At 49.1% G+C, this 19768-nt stretch overlaps 1 protein-coding gene across 8 annotated transcripts in view; it reads left to right on the top strand.

Moving 5' to 3' along the window:
• Nucleotides 1-19768, top strand: part of rptor (regulatory associated protein of MTOR, complex 1) — a 378992-nt gene that overhangs the window by 35543 nt on the left and 323681 nt on the right. For 7 of the 8 annotated variants that reach the window (XM_056246142.1, XM_056246144.1, XM_056246143.1 and 4 more), the window contains 2 exons: nt 15282-15384; nt 16024-16106. In XM_056246142.1, coding sequence (XP_056102117.1) covers nt 15282-15384; nt 16024-16106 — 186 coding nt within the window. The remainder of the gene's footprint in view (nt 1-15281; nt 15385-16023; nt 16107-19768) is intronic. The other variant, XM_056246149.1, reaches the window with a different exon arrangement.

Genomic DNA, 19768 nt, shown 5'->3' on the forward strand with positions numbered 1-19768 from the left:
ACCTGTGGTAGCAGAGAAACCGGAGGGAATGCATAAAGCGGGCGGCTGGGCCAAGTCTGAGCTAGCGCGTCCTCGCTCTTTGAGAAAAATATTGGGCAGTGGATGTTCTCTTCTGAGGCGAAGAGGTCCACCTCTGCTCTGCCGAATATTCGCCGCAGCTTTTGGACTGTAAGAGTGTGCAAGGACCATTCCCCGGGGGGAATGGGGTTCCTGGACAGACTGTCTGGACCGTCGTTCAGATGACCCGGCACGTGCGTCGCTCTGAGCGAGAGCAGGTGACACTGAGACCAAACTAAGATGCGTTCTGTCAGCCGGAAGAGATTCCTGGATCTGACTCCGCCCTGACGGTTTAGATAGGAGACCACGGCTATATTGTCCGAACGGATCAGCACGTGGTGACCGTGAATGCGCGGAAGAAAGCGCGTGAGCGTGTTCTCGACCGCCAGCATCTCCAAACAGTTAATGTGGAGGAGGCTCTCCTGAGCTGACCAGGGGCCGAAGGCCGGTGAGCCCTGGCAGACCGCACCCCAACCCGTGTTGGATGCGTCTGTCAAGACGACTTTTCGGCGAGAAAGGGTCCCCATGGAAACGCCCCGCTGAAACCATTCTGCCACAGTCCATGGCTGCAGAGCTGTGATACAGGTCTGCGTTACTTTTATCAGCTGGCGGCCCGTGGTCCACGCACGGTGAGACACACGGCTCTTCAAGCAGAGCTGAAGCGGGCGCATGCGCAGTAACCCCAGCTGGAGCACCGCGGAGGCTGAGGCCATGTAACCCAACGCCTTCTGAAAAGTTTTCAGAGGTGTGAGTCTGTTCATCTGAAAAGATGCGGCGAGACGCTGAACACGGCGCGCGCGCTTTGTTGACAGACGAGCCGTCATCGTGACCGAGTCTAGCTCTATACCCAAGAAGGAGATAGTCTGACTGGGTTGTAGTGCGCTCTTTGTCCAGTTGACAGAGAGGCCCAAAGCTTTCAGATGGTCAAGGAGAACTGTACGATGAGACAGTAGCTCTCTCTGTGATTGTGCCAAAATTAGCCAGTCGTCCAAATAGTTCAGTATTCGCAGCCCCTGACTCCGCAGGGGGCGAGCACCGCATCCATGCACTTCGTGAATGTACGGGGTGCTAGGGATAGGCCGAACGGAAGGACGGTGTATTGATAAACCTGGCCTTCGAAGGCGAAACTTAAGAATGGCCTGTGAAGGGGATTTATCTGAATCTGAAAGTAAGCATCTTTCAGATCTAGTGAAATGAACCAGTCCCCCTGGCCCACATGCGCGAGGAGTTTTCTGATAGTGAGCATTTTGAACGGTCTCTTCATGAGAACTTTGTTCAGAAATCTGAGGTCTAAGATTGGTCTGAGGCCGCCGTCTTTCTTTGGAACCAGAAAATAACGGCCGTAAAACCCCGACTCGCTCATAGATAGAGGAACTCTATCTATGCACAATAGTTTTGCTATCTCTGAACGGAGCAGTGTCACTGCTTCTGGGTTCACAATAGTTTCTAGCCGCGCTCGAAAACGTGGGGGGCGGCTGTGAAACTGTAAGCGATAGCCTAGCCTTATTGTGTTTAGCACCCACTGGGAAATTCCCGGAATAGCTTCCCACGCTTTGAAGCGTAACGCTAAGGGGTGAATGGCTACATGGTCCCCGTTGCTGCACATAGCGGGCTGCGCGAGCGCGCTCATAGTGTTTATGACAGCGGGACTTACACTCAGAGAGGAGTTTAAGGGCCGTGTAACAGAGTGAGCAGAGGTGGGACGCGCACACGGGCTCGTGAAAACGGCGTTTTGTGCTCATGCAAGCGGGAAAGGGGACCGGCTTGGTAATGGCGGGGTACACTGCTGTAGTAGCCGCGTGAGCGGGGACTAACAGAGGGCGAAACTTTGACGGCGGTCCGGCCGCGGCGGGAGAGCGCCGTCTTTTCCTCAGCTGTGCTAGGCAGACTTCGAGTGATCAGGTTTCAGCGTGATCCTAGGCCGAGGCCCCCGAGGAGGCGGCGGTCTGTGGCGGCTGTCAGAGCGAGAACGAGGGCGGCCGCCCTGGCGTCGCTGAGAAGTCTGACTGTGCTGAGCTGGGCGCTGGATTGGGGCTCGTGCAGGAGGCTGGTCACGTGAGCGGCCTGCAGAGGAGCTAGCGCGACGAGTTAGAAAAAGATTCATGGCCTGGGAGGCTTTCTGCACTTCGGAGAAACGGTCAACGATACCCGTGACAGCAGATCCGAAGAGGCCGGATGGAGAGAGCGGGGCGTTGAGAAAGGCGGCGCGCTCAGAATCTCCCATGTCGGCGAGTGTGAGCCACAAATGTCTTTCAGACACACAAATGGCGGCCATGCATTTCCCTAGGGTTTGAGCAGCAGATTTTGTAACGCGAAGGGCAATGTCCGTGGCGCTCCTCAAATCCGCGACTGTGGGGGGATTTTTTCCGCTCTCGTCCCATTCACGAAGTAAATCACCCTGTAGTATCTAAAGGACGGACATGGAGTGAAGTGCAGAGGCTGCTTGGCCGGCGGCTGAGTAAGCGTGGGCGTGAAAGCTTGAAGTCGCTCTGCAGGCTTTAGAGGGAAGCACAGGTGATGAGCGCCATCTCGTGGAAGGCGGGCATAAATGTGCGGCGACCAGGTCCTCTACAGGGGGAATGGAGAGATAGCCCTTTTCTGCGGCTCCGTCCACAACGCGAAGCGGGGCGGAAGAGTCAGAGCGAGTTCTAGCAGAGAGCGGGGCATTCCAGGACTTCGTGAGTTCCGCGTGCAGTTCAGGCAGGAAGGGCGCGGCCCGTTTAGTGACGGGAGTCGAGCGCTGGCGGAAGTAGCTGCCGTCCATACGGTTGATGGTCTGCTCGGGGGGAGGGGACCAATCGAGCCCGAGGCGTTCGACGGCCTGTGAGAGGAGGCGCACTAATTCCTCCTCGATTCCAGTACGGGTCCCAGAGGATTCTCGGGCCGAGGAGTCGTGAGAACCGGACCATTCCTCACTGTCTGAAGCGAGAAGCGAACAGGTTTCCTTGATGTCCGCGGCGTCATCGGAGGCGACAGAGCGGCCACTCGGCGGCAACTGTATGTCCGGAAGCGGCGGAGAAGGAGAGCGGGAGGCGACAGGCTCCGGCGGGATGAACGCTTCTAGCTGGGGTTCCGGCGGCCTCTGAGAGTGGCGTTTCTTCTTCCGCGGCGAAGTCAGAGGCGGCGCGGAAGCAGCTTTAGTGGCCTGAAGTCGAGCCCGCAGGGTCGACAACGGCATGTCCTCGCAGAGATCGCAGCTGCCATCGGCGAGGGCGAGCTCGGCGTGCTCCAATCCGAGGCAGAGAGCGCAGATGACGTGGCGGTCTCCAGTCTCGAGGGGAGCGCGGCAAGAACCGCAGGAGGATTTACGAGACATCTTTAAAAAGACGCTCGGCTCTTTTAGATACAAATAAGTATAGGAAGCTTTTTTGTAAAAAGGATACAAATCCGTCGGATGGCGCTAGCTCGCAGGACGGCTGAAGGTGGCGAAGACGGCCGGCTTCCTCAGTCTCCCAGATGCTCGCTAGAGTTGCCTTTTCAACGACGGCAGCTTCTCTCAGGATCAGCAGATGCGTGTAGCCTCGCTGAAGAGATGAAAATCAGAGTTTACAGCCTGGGACGCTAATTTATACTCTCTGACCACGCCCGTTTCGGCGGGCTCTGACGCAATGAGAGCAGGTCAGACTCTCATTGGCCGAGAGTTCATTCCCGTCTCCTCATAGGCTTAAGCAGTTCTCTGTGAGCGAACCAATGAGCTGCTAGCTAGCCCGCTCATAGTCTGCTGCAGCTGAACTGCGTTGACAATGGATACAAAATTATAGGATAATTTTTTGGCTTCAAATTCTCAGAAAAGATGAATCTTTCCCGTAGCGTAAGCTAGCTTACGCAATACGAGAGAACCTCTCGTAAGAGAACTGCATTTTTCCATCTTAAAAACATATCTAAATTACGCCATATGCTCTCATTAACAAATGCAGAACAATTAGTTAATGCGTTCATGACATCAAGACTAGATTATTGTAATGCTCTACAGGGTGGTTGCCCTGCACGCTTCATAAACAAACTACAGCTAGTTCAAAACGCAGCAGCTCGAGTTCTTACCAGAACCAGGAAATATGACCATATTAGCCCGGTTCTGTCAACACTGCATTGGCTCCCTATTAAACATCGTATAAATTTTAAAATATTGTTGATTACTTACAAAGCACTAAATGGTTTAGCTCCGCAGTACTTGAGCGAGCTTTTAAAGCATTACAGTCCTTCACGTCTATTGCGATCTCAAAATTCCGGCCAGTTGATAATACCTAGAATATCAAAATCGACTGCTGGCGGTAGATCCTTTTCCTATTTAGCACCAAAACTTTGGAACAGTATTCCTACCATTGTCCGGGAAGCAGACACACTCTGTCAGTTCAAAGCTAGACTAAAAACACATCTCTTTGACCTAGCATAGCATACACATAATACAGGTCCTTCTCAAAAAATTAGCATATTGTGATAAAGTTCATTATTTTCCATAATGTAATGATAAAAATTTAACTTTCATATATTTTAGATTCATTGCACACCCACTGAAATATTTCAGGTCTTTTATTGTTTTAATACTGATGCTTTTGGCATACAGCTCATGAAAACCCAAAATTCCTATCTCAAAAAATTAGCATATTTCATCCGACCAATAAAAGAAGTGTTTTTAATACAAAAAAAAGTCAACCTTCAAATAATTATGTTCAGTTATGCACTCAATACTTGGTCGGGAATCCTTTTGCAGAAATGACTGCTTCAATGCGGCGTGGCATGGAGGCAATTAGCCTGTGGCACTGCTGATGTGTTATGGAGGCCCAGGATGCTTCGATAGCGGCCTTAAGCTCATCCAGAGTGTTGGGTCTTGCCTCTCTCAACTTTCTCTTCACAATATCCCACAGATTCTCTATGGCAGTGTTTCTCAACCTCTCCTGCAGGGACCCCCTGACAGGCCATGTTTCTGTTTTAACCCTGAAATGGCACACCTGATTCAAGTCATTAAAGGCTTAATGAGTAGTTGACTAATTGATTAATTGAACTATTCCTACTCTAATTACTCATTAAGCCTTTAATTACTTGAATCAGGTGTGCCTTTTCAGAGTTAAAACAAAAACATGGCCTGTCAGGGGGTCCCTGCAGGAGAGGTTGAGAAACACTGCTCTATGGGGTTCAGGTCAGGAGAGTTGGCAGGCCAATTGAGCACAGTAATAGCATGGTCAGTAAACCATTTAACAGTGGTTTTGGCACTGTGAGCAGGTGCCAGGTCGTGCTGAAAAATGAAATCTTCATCTCCATTAAGCTTTTCAGCAGATGGAAGCATGAAGTGCTCCAAAATCTCCTGATAGCTAGCTGCATTGACCCTGCCCTTGATAAAACACAGTGGACCAACACCAGCAGCTGACATGGCACCCCAGACCATCACTGACTGTGGGTACTTGACACTGGACTTAAGGCATTTTGGCATTTCCTTCTCCCCAGTCTTCCTCCAGACTCTGGCACCTTGATTTCCGAATGACATGCAAAATTAGCTTGCATCCGAAAAAAGTACTTTGGACCACTGAGCAACAGTCCAGTGCTGCTTCTCTGTAGCCCAGGTCAGGCGCTTCTGCCGCTGTTTCTGGTTCAAAAGTGGCTTGACCTGGGGAATGCGGCACCTGTAGCCCATTTCCTGCACACGCCTGTGCACGGTGGCTCTGGATGTTTCTACTCCAGACTCAGTCCACTGCTTCCGCAGGTCCCCCAAGGTCTGGAATCGGTCCTTCTCCACAATCTTCCTCAGGGTCCGGTCACCTCTTCTCGTTGTGCAGCGTTTTTTGCCACACTTTTTCCTTCCCACAGACTTCCCACTGAGGTGCCTTGATACAGCACTCTGGGAACAGCCTATTTGTTCAGAAATTTCTTTCTGTGTTTTACCCTCTTGCTTGAGGGTGTCAATGATTGCCTTCTGGACAGCAGTCAGGTCGGCAGTCTTACCCATGATTGCGGTTTTGAGTAATGAAACAGGCTGGGAGTTTTTAAAAGCCTCAGGAATCTTTTGCAGGTGTTTAGAGTTAATTAGTTGATTCAGATGATTAGGTTAAAGTTGCAGTCCGTATCTTTTCCTCTTTGTCGCCATCTCTCTGTTCGAAATCTGTAACTGCAGTGATTCGCGGAATTATCATCTTTACGTGGGTTGTAAATCGGCATGAAACAGCGCGGATGAACACAGTGCTTTGAGGCGAGTGCTGCTGTCAGTCACCGCGCTGTGTGGATACTGTCATACAGAATCACAGATTCACTTTTTGAAAGTTTGACCAACATAAGAATTTTCATAAGAAAGTGTCTTCTGAACAAGTAAGTAAAATCCATTTTTGTTCTGACCAACTAAGGGGGAAAAAGCATTCGACATGATAAGCTTCGTTAGATTTAATCAACGCGATTTACAGCAACCGTGCAAATTATAGCCTACTTTGTTCTCAAATTGTTCATGTTAACAACATCAGCATTGCGTGACTAATGTTAAATTTAATGTGTTTTATGGTTAGCAGCTACCTGTGTAGTTCAGAATTCATATTCTCCATAATAGCAAAACGAGAAAGGCACAACAAAGGAAACCCCATAACTCTGTGAATTAAGAAAACGTACTGTTACACGATTGAACTATTGAAATGTCTTAACTAACTTGTTCAGCAGAAAAAAGCCGTCTCTTCTTCCGTTTTGAACCCCTTCAAAACACGGAGTTCACGCACTTTTCAAAAGCCCCGCCGATGTTTAAATCCTTGTGTTCGCATGAGACGGTTTCTTTCTCTTTCTCTAGCCACCTTAAATCCGAAGTACGAAGTCTTTTGGGTTTTATAACTGCTGAATCTCCAGTTGACACTGATGATTGTTGTTTGGATCTTTCTGGATGCCATAAGTTTAATTATGTAAAGTGCTGCGAGAAAAGCCTATACATCTAAACATCTCGTCACGCGCAGTATAGCCGGCTAGCCGAAACTCCTCCTTTATGTGTACGGGTGTGACGTCATGACGCAAAGACATGCTCGAATTTCCCGCTGAAACCCACCAGTACCACTGTAATTAAAATTATTATTACAAGCTAACCGTTTTGAATCTAGCTATGGCAAGCAGATAGTTTTGACCACTGGCAGAATAAGTTTTTTTAATATAATTATTTTGGATTATTTTTAACTTAAAGTTACGGACTGGAGCTTTAATAGCTCGTTTAGAGACCCTTTTCATGATATGCTAATTTTTTGAGATAGGAATTTTGGGTTTTCATGAGCTGTATGCCAAAATCATCAGTATTAAAACAATAAAAGACCTGAAATATTTCAGTTGGTGTGCAATGAATCTAAAATATATGAAAGTTTCATTTTTATCATTACATTATGGAAAATAATGAACTTTATCACAATATGCTAGGGGTGTCCCCGACTAAGGTTCCCTTTCGAGAGGTTCCTCCTATTGCGTAAGCTTACGCTATGGGAAAACTCCTTTTCTCGAGAAATATTGAAGTCTTTATGTAAAACGCATTGCAGCTGCACAGCATACAGCAATGAGCGAGGCAGCTCGGTCATTGGCTGTGCTGCGGCAACTTGCACGAACCAATGACGGGGCGACTCTGAACCCGCTTCCAATGAGCGTGCTTCGCGCCCACGCGCATCAGAGCCCGCCAAGATGGGCGTGGCCAAGGGCTATATATTGGGCGCCCAGTCGTCTGAGTTCTTTAGATTTAATCTCCTTCAGCAAAGAACCTTCTCTTCGCTGGATCCTCCGGATTTGTTGGAGTCTTTTCGCCGCCGCCGTCGACAAGCCTACAGCCGGACTGCTTCGAGGACGCCGGCGCCTTCAGCCGCCTTCGATCGCCCTTCTGCTAAGCCATCCGGCGCGCATCATCTATATCCTTTTTCAAAAGCTTTCAGTGTTCGCCCCCGCGACACTTTTCTAAAAGAGCAAATTTAACAAGGCGTTGTTTCAAATGCCTTCCTGCGCCTCGTGTCGAGGCCCTCTTCAGGACGGGGATCGTCACATCATTTGCGCCCGCTGCTTGGGACCGGACCACGCAGAGGCTGCCCTTACTCGAGGCGGATGTCCCGAGTGTGACGCCCTGGGCCTCACCGAGCTGCGCGCTCGCTTCGCCGTTTTCACCGCGAAAGAGCCCACCTCTTCCGTGCTGCCATCTCCTCTAGTCGAGCCGCGTAAGAAAAAACGCCACTCACAGAGGCCGCCGGAGCACGCGGTTTGCAGTGATGTCACGCCGGGCCAATCCCCGCGTGCTTCACCACCACCCCGAAGACTCCCCGCCGCCAGTCCAGTTCACACAGGCGGACCAGCACCCCTCCAGCGGAGCGATGGGGCTCGTCTCGTTTGGCGCGTCAGGGGATGACGATAAGGATGACAGTTTTTCCTGTGATGCTGCATCCGACGACTGGCCGGGCTCGTCCTTCGACCCCGCGCCATCGACATTAGCGGGCACGAGCGCGGGCTCCAGCATGGACTCGGAGATCGTCCGCATTCTCTCTAAGGCCGTGGAAGACCTCGGGCTCGATTGGTCTTCCCCGGAAGAACCCGCCCGCAGCCGACTGGACGAGTGGTTCCTGCAGGGGCGCCGACAGGCCCCTCGACAAAGACCCTCCCCCTTCTTCCCGGAAGTTCACGACGAACTCACGAAGTCGTGGAAAGCCCCGCACTCCGCTCGCCTGAAGCCTTCTTTTTCTTTGTCGCTCTCCTCTGTGGCCAGCGCGAAAGAAAGAGGCTATGAGGGGACTCCGCCCCTCGAGGAGGCTGTGGCCAATCATCTGTGTCCACCCTCCAACGCTGGATGGAAAGCTAAAGCTTCTCATCCCTCGAAGCCTTGCCGGTCTACTTCAGCTCTCGCCGGTCGCGCATACGCCGCCGCCGGCCAAGCTGCATCAGCGCTTCACTCAATGGCTGTCCTCCAGGTGTTTCAAGCCAAACTTCTCCGCAGTATGGACGAGTCTGGACCCTATCCTGAGGCATTTAAGGACCTACGCAGCGCCACTGACATAGCGCTGGGAGCTACAAAAGCCACCGCCCAATCCATCGGCCGTGCTATGGCTAACCTGACTGTCCTTGAGCGCCATCTGTGGCTGACGCTAACAGAGATGAAGGATGCAGATAAGGCGTCATTTCTCGACGCGCCTATCTCCCAAAGCGGCCTGTTTGGACCAGCGGTGAAGGAGTTCGCCGAGCGCTTCACCGAAGCCCGTAAGGACTCACAGGCTATGCGTCACTTCCTGCCCAAGCGATCTAGCTCATCGCAGAGCCGCCAACGGCCGCCTCAGCAGCAGCGAGCTAAGACGGTGCCCCCCGTCTCTCAGCCCAAACCTGAAACGGATTTTCGACGCCGCTCGCGCTCTGCCAACAGGAGACAACCGCCCGAGCGACGGGGACCTCGGCCCAAGATTGTGCTGAACCCAGAGCCTCGTAAGTCTTCCTAGCTACAGGGAGAAAAAAGGGAGAGCGCGTGTCTCGCAAGAGCCGGACCGTTCTCTCCAAAACGTTTAAAGCATTACCCAGTCCCCTTACGGGCGGCTGGAAATGTCTATACAGCAGCCAATGTGCCAGCCACACAGCTCGCCTACCTGCAAACAAACGCCGTTTTTACGGCGACACACAGAAATCACATAAAGAGCTATTTTCTGCCTGTGTCATTAAAGGGTCACGTGTCCACACCAAAGTGCGCATTCCCACATATCAAAACTGTAAACACAGTGCCAAATGTTTTTCCCAGCTCAGGCTGGACGCCCCATAAATGTAGATTGTGTGCCAACTGTCACGTATGCACCACTACACACAAACACTGTTCCCACAGTTATAAACACTTCCCCAGTAAAAGCGGGAAGTTGTATAAGAGTAGCGCGTGTGCCCACTGTTATGCACGCACCCCAACTCACAAACACTGTTTATATGGCCAAAAACCTCCCGCCACGAGCGGGAAGTTTTGTGAAAGTGGCGCGCGTGTCTACCACAGTCTATGCACCCCCACCCATAAGCACTATACACACAGTGTTAAACATTTCCCCATCTCACTCTGCGAGCATTACAGCGAGCGTGCCTGTAATCTCACACGCACCCCTGCACTCGGCATTCAACAGAGCTGCTCAGCGCGCGCCCGCGCCGCTGAGAGCTGTGAGCTCGGTATTAACACAGAACGATTCGCTGGCGGGAGCCATACGTCACTGCGACACGCCCCCGGCCAGCATTCAGCCCATATCTGTGCGAGCGAAAGCTTGGGAAAATATCCCCGACATGCCGAAATGGGTTTTGAACATAATAAAACACGGTTACTCGCTCCAATTCGCTCGCAGACCGCCCCGCTTCACAGCAGTGGTAGAGACGAAAGTGAGAAAAGATGTTTCACATGTTCTACGCACCGAGATGCTCAAACTGATAGAGAAAGGCGCTATAGAAACAGTTCCCCCCTCTATGAGCGAGGCAGGTTTTTACAGCCGCTATTTTCTCGTCCCGAAAAAGGATGGCGGTCTCCGCCCCATTCTAGATCTCAGACATCTGAACAAAGCTTTAATGATTCGCTCATTCAGAATGATAACAACCAAGCATATCCTCGCGCAAGTTCGCCCGGGGGATTGGTTTCTGTCAGTGGATCTGAAAGATGCTTACTTTCACATTCCAATAGCGCCTCATCACAGGCCATTTCTGAGATTCGCTTTCGAGGGACAGTCATACCAGTACACAGTACTACCATTCGGCCTGTCACTGGCACCCCGTACATTTACGAAATGTATGGATGCAGCACTTTCCCCCCTGAGACAGCGGGGAGTGCGAATACTAAATTATCTCGACGATTGGCTAATACTAGCACAATCAGAGAGCCAGTTAGTGACACACAGGTCTTGGATTATCAGTCATCTAGAGTGCCTAGGTCTAAAAATCAATTTTGCAAAGAGCATGCTATCCCCCAGCCAGAATATTTCTTTTCTGGGAATAGTGCTAGACTCAGTGCAGATGACAGCGCGCCTCTCATCAGAGCGCGCGCTCACTATCCGGCGCCTTGCAACATCGTTCAGAGCGCGCGCGCGCGCCCCCGTCAAGCGATTTCAGAGGATGCTCGGTCTCATGGCCTCAGCATCAGCTGTACTCCAGCTAGGATTGTTGCACATGCGTCTTCTCCAACGCTGGCTCAAAAGCCGTGTCCCCACTCACGCGTGGCGCTCGGGCCACTTTTTAATCAGAGCAAATCACGGCTGCATAAAAGCCCTGACGCCCTGGAAAGCTGTCGACTGGTATCAGTCCGGCGTGAGTTTGGGCGTGAACACAAGGAGAAAAATGATCACGACAGATGCCTCCAAAATAGGTTGGGGGGCCCTTTACGAGGGCAGGCCTGTCTCCGGTTTGTGGTCAAACCCGGAGAAGCGCCTACATATAAACTGTCTGGAATTGAAAGCGGTCGCTTTGGCTCTCAGAGCCCTGCTCCCAAACCTGAAGGACGAGCACGTCCTAGTCCGAACGGACAACATGACGGTAGTCTCGCATATAAATCGTCAGGGTGGACTCAGATCGAGCTCCCTGCACTCAATGGCCAGGGAGCTCCTCCTATGGTCCCAGCGCAACCTGCGCTCGCTGAGAGCAGCGCATGTGCCAGGTGTTCTGAACCAGGGAGCGGACATGCTGTCCAGAGACAAAGTTCTCCCAGGAGAATGGTCTCTCCACCCCCTGACGATTCAGTGGTTATGGCAAACCTTTGGCAGAGCAGAGGTCGACCTCTTTGCCTCCAAGGAAAATGCGCACTGCCTTCTCTTCTTTTCAAAGAGCACAGACGCGCTCGCCCAAGTCTGGCCGAGCCGCCCGCTGTATGCCTTCCCTCCGGTCGCGATGCTACCTCAGGTCATCAGTCGGATCAGGGAGGAGAAATGTGCAGTGCTCCTGGTAGCCCCACTCTGGAAGAACCAGACGTGGTTTCCAGAACTGATGCAGATGATATGCAAATATTAAGAAGTGAGAACTATTTACAGTTAATAAGTTGTTAACAGAGCATAAAAAACATTATTTAACTGTTTGCATATGAGCTAATTAAACAATATGGTTAATTACAGTGACAATGAGTTAACTCACTATTTGTATATAGCCTATTAATATATTAACAATGTAGGGACTACAATACTGTATTGTTCCGAATATAAGACGACCCTGAATATAAGACAACCCCCCTTTTTCAAAATGTACCTTTTGGAAAAAGGCTTTTTGATAAAGAAAATGCTTTTATTTGAAAATATTTTTCATACTGTTAAAAGTTATATTTTTTATATTTTAATTTTTGTATTGAAAGCATGGAACATACTGGTAAAATGTACCAACAATTTAAAAAATAAATAAACACTTTTTGGCATACCATAAAAATAACCTGTAGCCCATCATTTAACAATTAGGCTATCCATCTCACAGTGAAAACCATGTAGCCTACCGAAATTGTATTAATTAAATCATTAAATCATAATTAAAAAATTAAATGTATTAATTATTAAAGCTGCAGTCGGCAAGTCTGGCAGATTGAGTGGACTTAGGCAAAATTTTGAATGTTTACAACTCTCATGCCCCTCCCCCACTATCAACGGATACCCTCCCACCGAGTTCGTGCTCGTCAGTGCGTGTGCACCAGGTTATCTGTGAACGCGCCCGTCTCATCAGCATCCATCAACACCATGGAGTATTTGGAGGTATGCTGCCCTGGCTAATCTACCGATAGATTGCAATTGCTAACGTCATTTATACTCTAAACGAGCTTACTTGATTTGTTAGTGTTTTGAAAGCGAGATACATCCGCCATCACTCTTCGTTACTGCGCGAACTTCAGGCGTGTGCATGTGATTGTAACGTGCGCGAGGGGTGGCGTGTGCCCGATCTGTGATTGACAGTCAGATCTCACACCCCCCTGCGCTGATTGGACCCGATGATCCGGGAGCTGTGGATTTTTGCAAAACAAATAACACGCTCCAGTTGGAGTTAGAAACTCGGGTTTTTTTCTAAAATTATAGTGTCGATTTCACTGAATATGATAAAAAAAATGTTGCCGACGGCAGCTTTAACAGTGGAGGTGGATCTTATTGTAGTTTTGAAATATGGGTTCCGTCTTATGTTTTAAAATCAAGTACGGGTGAAGTTTGATCCCGTCAGCGAGGATCAGGCATGACACTCACACGGCTCTTAGACGTTATTTACGTAAAGTCTAGACCCCGAATATAAGACGAAAAAACATTCTCATATTCGGAACAATTTTTTTGTGATTGAACCTGCACACCATAGTTTATTTATATAGACTGTTGGTCTAGAGTGAATAGTGTCATGTACGTTTGTTGTGGTATAGCTTTACACAGACAAAGATTATAGTGACCACGGTTGTTGTCCTGGAGTTTTGGTTGTGTGGTTTATATTTGCTCTTGATCTTATTCTAACTGTAGCTGACTTGACTGGGTCTGTGCTATCATCAACAGAATGCTGATCAGCAGCAACTTGTCATCATATGCGCCTCCCATCCTTTCTTATGGTCATGACGGAGTGATTTCATATTTTACTTTTTCTAACTCTAAGTTCATCCTCCCCCCACTCGCCTTTGGTTCACATTGCAGGTTTATGGACATTCGATTTTTTTATTTTTCCTTTCATGGACCATCAATCTCAATCTCTCTCTCTCTCTCTCTCTCTCTCTCTCTCTCTCTCTCTCTCTCTCTCTCTCTCTCTCTCTCTCTCTCTCTCTCTCTCTCTCTCTCTCTCTCTCTCTCTCTCTCTCTCTCTCTCTCTCTCTCTCTCTCTCTCTCTCTCTCTCTCTCTCTCTCATTCTCTCACCACTGTGAAGAGTATGAAGATGAATCTAAGATAAGCTCTTTTCAAACAGGTTTCAGTTAAAAAATCGTTTTTCAAATGAAAAATCCCTGGTCACTTTATCCGTGTATTTTCCGGAATCTCTGTGTGAAAGGGGCTATATTCATATTATCATAGAAGTACTTATTTTTCGGATATAAACACTGATATCTACGGTAGCTATCAAAATAGAGCAAATCAGCTTTTGAAAGTAACTTTGCACTTCAAATAACGATTGTATCGATTACATTGTTACGCCACCTGGTGGTGACAAGGGATTCGTTCAAAAACGCTGATTCATCCAGTATTGAAACTAGTGAAGTATTAATAAGTTAATAATACTAATGATTAATGATTTATGAGTTTAAGGCGACCGTTATTTTAGAACGTATTATTTCCTTATTTCCTTGGTGACGCGTCATGCAGCCACACTATGACAGATATGTATCGCGTTTATTTCGATTTTTTTTTTTTTTTTTTTACTATATCATGAATTATAGTATATATTCTGATTGTCAAAAACATATAAGTGAATATGTTTTATAATTTAACTGTAATAACTTTATAATTATAATGTTAGTTGATATAGCGCGCAATGAGTTTGCACCGCAATTCAGAGGTTCTGTTGGATTTACATCACGTAAATTCATCCATTTTTCCCGAAATACACAAAAGTAAGTGGCTGGTGAACTTGGAGAAAAATAGAGTAAACTTTATTGATTCATACACAATGTGTATCTGATATGAATAAAACACTTTGTCAAATTATATTTGAAAGGATTATTATTGCTGATTCCATAGACATCAACCTTCAGCCATTTCACCCTGTAGCCCAAGACTGGTTTGAAAATTGAAACTGATGGGGCACAAATCAGATCTGATGGGGCAATGCCCCCGTTTGCCGCCTCGTGGTGCCGGCCCTGGGAGAATTAGTTTGGAATTATTGTACTTATATCAAGTTATCACCCCATTAGTTATTCTAAATTCTAACTTCCCTTCATTCTACCTTTAGTGCCACTCCCGCCCTGCCCCCAGCCCACCTCGCTCTTAGAGTGACATCGGCCTACATGCATAATACCCTGATGATGTACATCCAAAAATGTCATCAAAATTAATTAATAAGAGACTTGTGCTTTCCGCATTTCCCGTGTGAAACTGTCTTTATGTCGAAGTGGTACTGCCCAATTTATCAGCATCCCACCAAGAATTCTCCCGAATCTTCAGATGGCCACTCCAGGCCTGTACATATTTATTATATTATATAATACAGTATTTACATTTGCAGCTGTTCTAGTGGTTGCGTGCCGTTTTCTTTTTCATTTTGCTGCTTTTCTAAAGTTTTTTTATTTTTGAGTAATAGTATCCTTTTCATCTCAGTAGATTTTAGAGTTATTTAAATTATCTTACAGTTTTCTTTTTTCTCCTATTTGTTCCTACAGATGAAAACTGTAAGTGTGGCTCTAGTTTTATGTCTCAATGTTGGCGTGGACCCCCCTGATGTAGTCAAGACTTCACCCTGTGCCAGACTAGAGTGCTGGATAGGTGAGTTTGCCCTAATATCCACCAAATAACCATACAATGGTTTCCCCCTCGATTGTAACTCTGTTCCACCATTACCTCTTTTCTGACGCCCCTGTGTGTAATAAAGAAGGACATTACTTTGTACATGTGTCTGAAAAAAATTGAGAAATAAGCAATATGTTGAAGGCATGTCAATTAATAAATGTTTACAACGCAGTGTGCAGTTTGATTTAATAAACATTGTTTTTTGGCCCTTTTCTTTTATGAATTCAGCTATAAACCAATTTAATGAACACTTTCCTCAGAGAAAACTCATTCAACATCTTTTTTTGTGTATTTGAGTAGTTATGATGTGTGTGCAGTGCAGAAATATGTTTCATAATCCATACAGAATTGATTCTTAAGTTTCAGCTTCCAACTTAAGCACTTTCCCATTTTCTGTATTTCACTTGTTTCAGACAGGTTTTATTCTGGGATGACTTTTGTACTTCTATAAGACTCCTTTGATAAAATGTATATCATCTGGCATTCTTCTGCATAATAGTGTAATAGTTAAACTAATACACTATTATGCAGAAGAATGCCAGATGAGTATAGCATATAAAAGTGCCTGAATTTACAGTAATACTATAATGTGTGTTTTCTCTTTTTATCTTCTAGACCCTCTGTCTATGAGTCCACAGAAAGCCCTGGAGACGATAGGGGCCAACCTGCAGAAACAGTATGAGAACTGGCAGCCCAGGGTAAGAGCGGTCCACGTTGCTGTTACCTCATATAACAGTATGTTTCTCAATATGCGTTATTGTCTCTACTTGTGTTCTTGTGGACTTGTGAAATGTCATCAGTCGCAGCAACCAAGATCTGTTCAAATTCAAAGTTCACATCTAGCAAAGTTACAAAATCCCCGGATGTGCTCTTGATCCACCCCTTTTATCGAGGATGCATCGAGAGGTGACTTGTGCGGATTTGAGACAGCCAGGTATCCCATCATGACAGAACTGTTCCCTTTCGAGAGGTTCCTCCTATTGCGTAATAGCTTACGCTATGGAAAACTCCTTTTCTCGAGAAATATTGATGTCTTTTATGTAAAACGCATTGCAGCTGCACAGCATACAGCAATGAGCGAGGCAGCTCGGTCATTGGCTGTGCTGCGGCAACTGCACGAACCTATGACGGGGCGACTCTGAACCCGCTTCCAATGAGCGTGCTTCGCGCCCACGCGCGTCAGAGCCTGCCAAGATGGTCGTGGCCAAGGGCTATATATTGGGCGCCCCGTCATCTGAGTTCTTTAGATTTAATCTCCTTCAGCAAAGACCTTCTCTTCGCTGGATCCTCCGGATTTCTTGGAGTCTTTTCGCCGCCGCCGTCGACAAGCCTACAGCAGGACTGCTTCGAGGACGCCGGCGCCTTCAGCCGCCTTCGATCGCCTTCTGCTAAGCCATCCGGCGCGCAACACCTTTATATCCTTTTCAAAGCTTACAGTGTTCGCCCCCGCGACACTTTTTCTAAAAGAGCAAATTCAAGGCGTTGTTTCAAATGCCTTCCTGCGCCTCGTGTCGAGGCCCTCTTCAGGACAGGGATCGTCACATCATTTGCACCCGCTGCTTGGGACCGGACCACGCAGAGGCTGCCCTTACTCGAGGCGGATGTCCCGAGTGTGACGCCCTGGGCCTCACCGAGCTGCGCGCTCGCTTCGCCGTTTTCACTGCGAAAGAGCCCACTTCCTCCGTGCTGCCATCCCCTCTGGTCGAGCCGCGCAAGAAGAAGCGCCGCTCACAGAGGCCGCCAGAGCACGCGGTTTGCAGTGATGCCACGCCGGGCCAATCCCCGCGTGCTTCACCACCACCCGAAGACTCCACGCCGCCAGTCCAGTTCACACAGGCGGACCAGCACCCCTCCAGTGGAGCGATGGGTCTCGTCTCGTTTGGCGCGTCAGGGGATGACGATGACAAGGATGACAGCCTTTCCTGTGATGCTGCATCCGACGACTGGCCGGGCTCGTCCTTCGACCCCGCGCCATCGACATTGGCGGGCACGAGCGTGGGGTCCAGCATGGACTCGGAGATCGTCCGCATCCTATCTAAGGCCGTGGAAGACCTCGGGCTCGATTGGTCTTCCCTGGAAGAACCCGCCCGCAGCCGACTGGACGAGTGGTTCCTGCAGGGGCGCTGACAGGCCCCTCGGCAAAGGCCCTCCCCTTTCTTCCCGGAAGTTCACGACGAACTCACGAAGTCGTGGAAAGCCCCGCACTCCGCTCGCCTGAAGCCTTCTTTTTCTTTGTCGCTCTCCTCTGTGGACGGCGCGAAAGAAAGAGGCTATGAGGGGACTCCGCCCCTCGAGGAGGCTGTGGCCAATCATCTGTGTCCACCCTCCAACGCTGGATGGAAAGCTAAAGCTTCTCATCCCTCGAAGCCTTGCCGGTCTACTTCAGCTCTCGCCGGTCTACTTCAGCTCTCGCCGGTCGCGCATACGCCGCCGCCGGCCAAGCTGCATCAGCGCTTCACTCTATGGCTGTCCTCCAGGTGTTTCAAGCTAAACTGCTCCGCAGTATGGACGAGTCTGGACCTGATCCTGAGGCATTCAAGGACCTGCGCAGCGCCACCGACATAGCACTGCGAGCTACAAAAGCAACCGCCCAATCCATCGGCCGTGCTATGGCTAACCTAACTGTCCTTGAGCGCCATCTGTGGCTGACGCTAACGGAGATGAAGGATGCAGATAAGGCGTCATTTCTCGACGCGCCTATCTCCCAAAGCGGCCTGTTTGGACCAGCGGTGAAGGAGTTCGCCGAGCGCTTCACCGAAGCCCATAAGGATTCGCAGGCTATGCGTCACTTCCTGCCCAAGCGATCTAGCTCATCGCAGAGCCGCCAAAGGCCGCCTCAGCAGCAGCGAGCTAAGACGGCGCCTCCTGAAACTAATTTTCGACGCCGCTCGCGCTCTGCCAACAGGAGACAACCGCCCGAGCGACGGGGACCTCGGCCCAAGATTGTGCTGAACCCAGAGCCTCGTAAGTCCTCCTAGCTACAGGGAGAAAAAGGGAGAGCGCGTGTCTCGCAAAAGCCGGACCGTTCTCTCCAAAACGTTTAAAACATTACCCAGTCCCCTTACAGGCGGCTGGAAATGTCTGTACAGCAGCCAATGTGCCAGCCACACAGCTCGCTCACCTGCAAACAAACGCCGTTTTTACGGCGACACACAGAAATCACATAAAGAGCCATTTTCTGCCTGTGTCATTAAAGGGTCACGTGTCCACACCAAAGTGCGCATTCCCACATATCAAAACTGTCAAAGCAGTGCCAAATGTTTTCCCAGCTCAGGCTGGACGCCCCATAAATGTAGATTGTGTGCCAACTGTCACGTATGCACCACTACACATAAGCACTGTTCCCACAGTTATAAACACTTCCCCAGTAAAAGCGGGAAGTTCTATAAGAGTAGCGCGTGTGCCCGCTGTTATGCACGCACCCCAACTCACAAACTCTGTTTATATGGCCAAAAACCTCCCGCCACGAGCGGGAATTTTTATGAAAGTGGCGCGCGTGCCTACCACAGTCTATGCACCCCCACCCATAAGCACTGTCCATACAGTGTTAAACATTTCCCCATCTCACACTGTGAGCATTACGGCGAGCGTGCCTGTAATCTCACACGCACCCCTGCACTCGGCATTCAACAAAGCTGCTCAGCCCGCGCCTCTGAGAGCTGTAAGCTCGGTATTAGCACAGGGCGATTTGCTGGCGGGAGCCATACGTCACCGCGACACGCCCCCAGCGTGCATTCAGCCCATATCTGTGCGAGCGAAAGCTTGGGAAAATATCCCCGGCATGCCGAAATGGGTTTTGAACATAATAAAACACGGTTACTCGCTTCAATTCGCTCGCAGACTGCCCCGCTTCACAGCAGTGGTCGAGACGAAAGTGAGAAAAGATGTTTCACATGTTCTACGCACCGAGATGCTCAAACTGATAGAGAAAGGCGCTATAGAAACAGTCCCTCCCTCTATGAGCGAGGCAGGTTTTTACAGTCGCTATTTTCTCGTCCCGAAAAAGGATGGTGGTCTCCGCCCCATTCTAGATCTCAGACATCTGAACAAAGCTTTAATGATTCGCTCGTTCAGAATGTTAACAACCAAGCATATCCTGGCGCAAGTTCGCCCGGGGGATTGGTTTCTATCAGTGGATCTGAAAGACGCTTACTTTCACATTCCAATAGCGCCTCATCACAGGCCTTTTCTGAGATTCGCTTTCGAGGGACAGTCATACCAGTACACACAGTACTACCATTCGGCCTGTCACTGGCACCCCATACATTTACGAAATGTATGGATGCAGCACTTTCCCCCCTGAGGCAGCGGGGAGTGCGAATACTAAATTATCTCGACGATTGGCTAGTCCTAGCACAAT

This window comes from Rhinichthys klamathensis, unplaced genomic scaffold, assembly GCF_029890125.1.
Source record: "Rhinichthys klamathensis goyatoka isolate OS25496 unplaced genomic scaffold, OSU_Roscu_1.1 h1tg000036l_1, whole genome shotgun sequence".
NCBI lineage: Eukaryota > Metazoa > Chordata > Actinopteri > Cypriniformes > Leuciscidae > Rhinichthys > Rhinichthys klamathensis.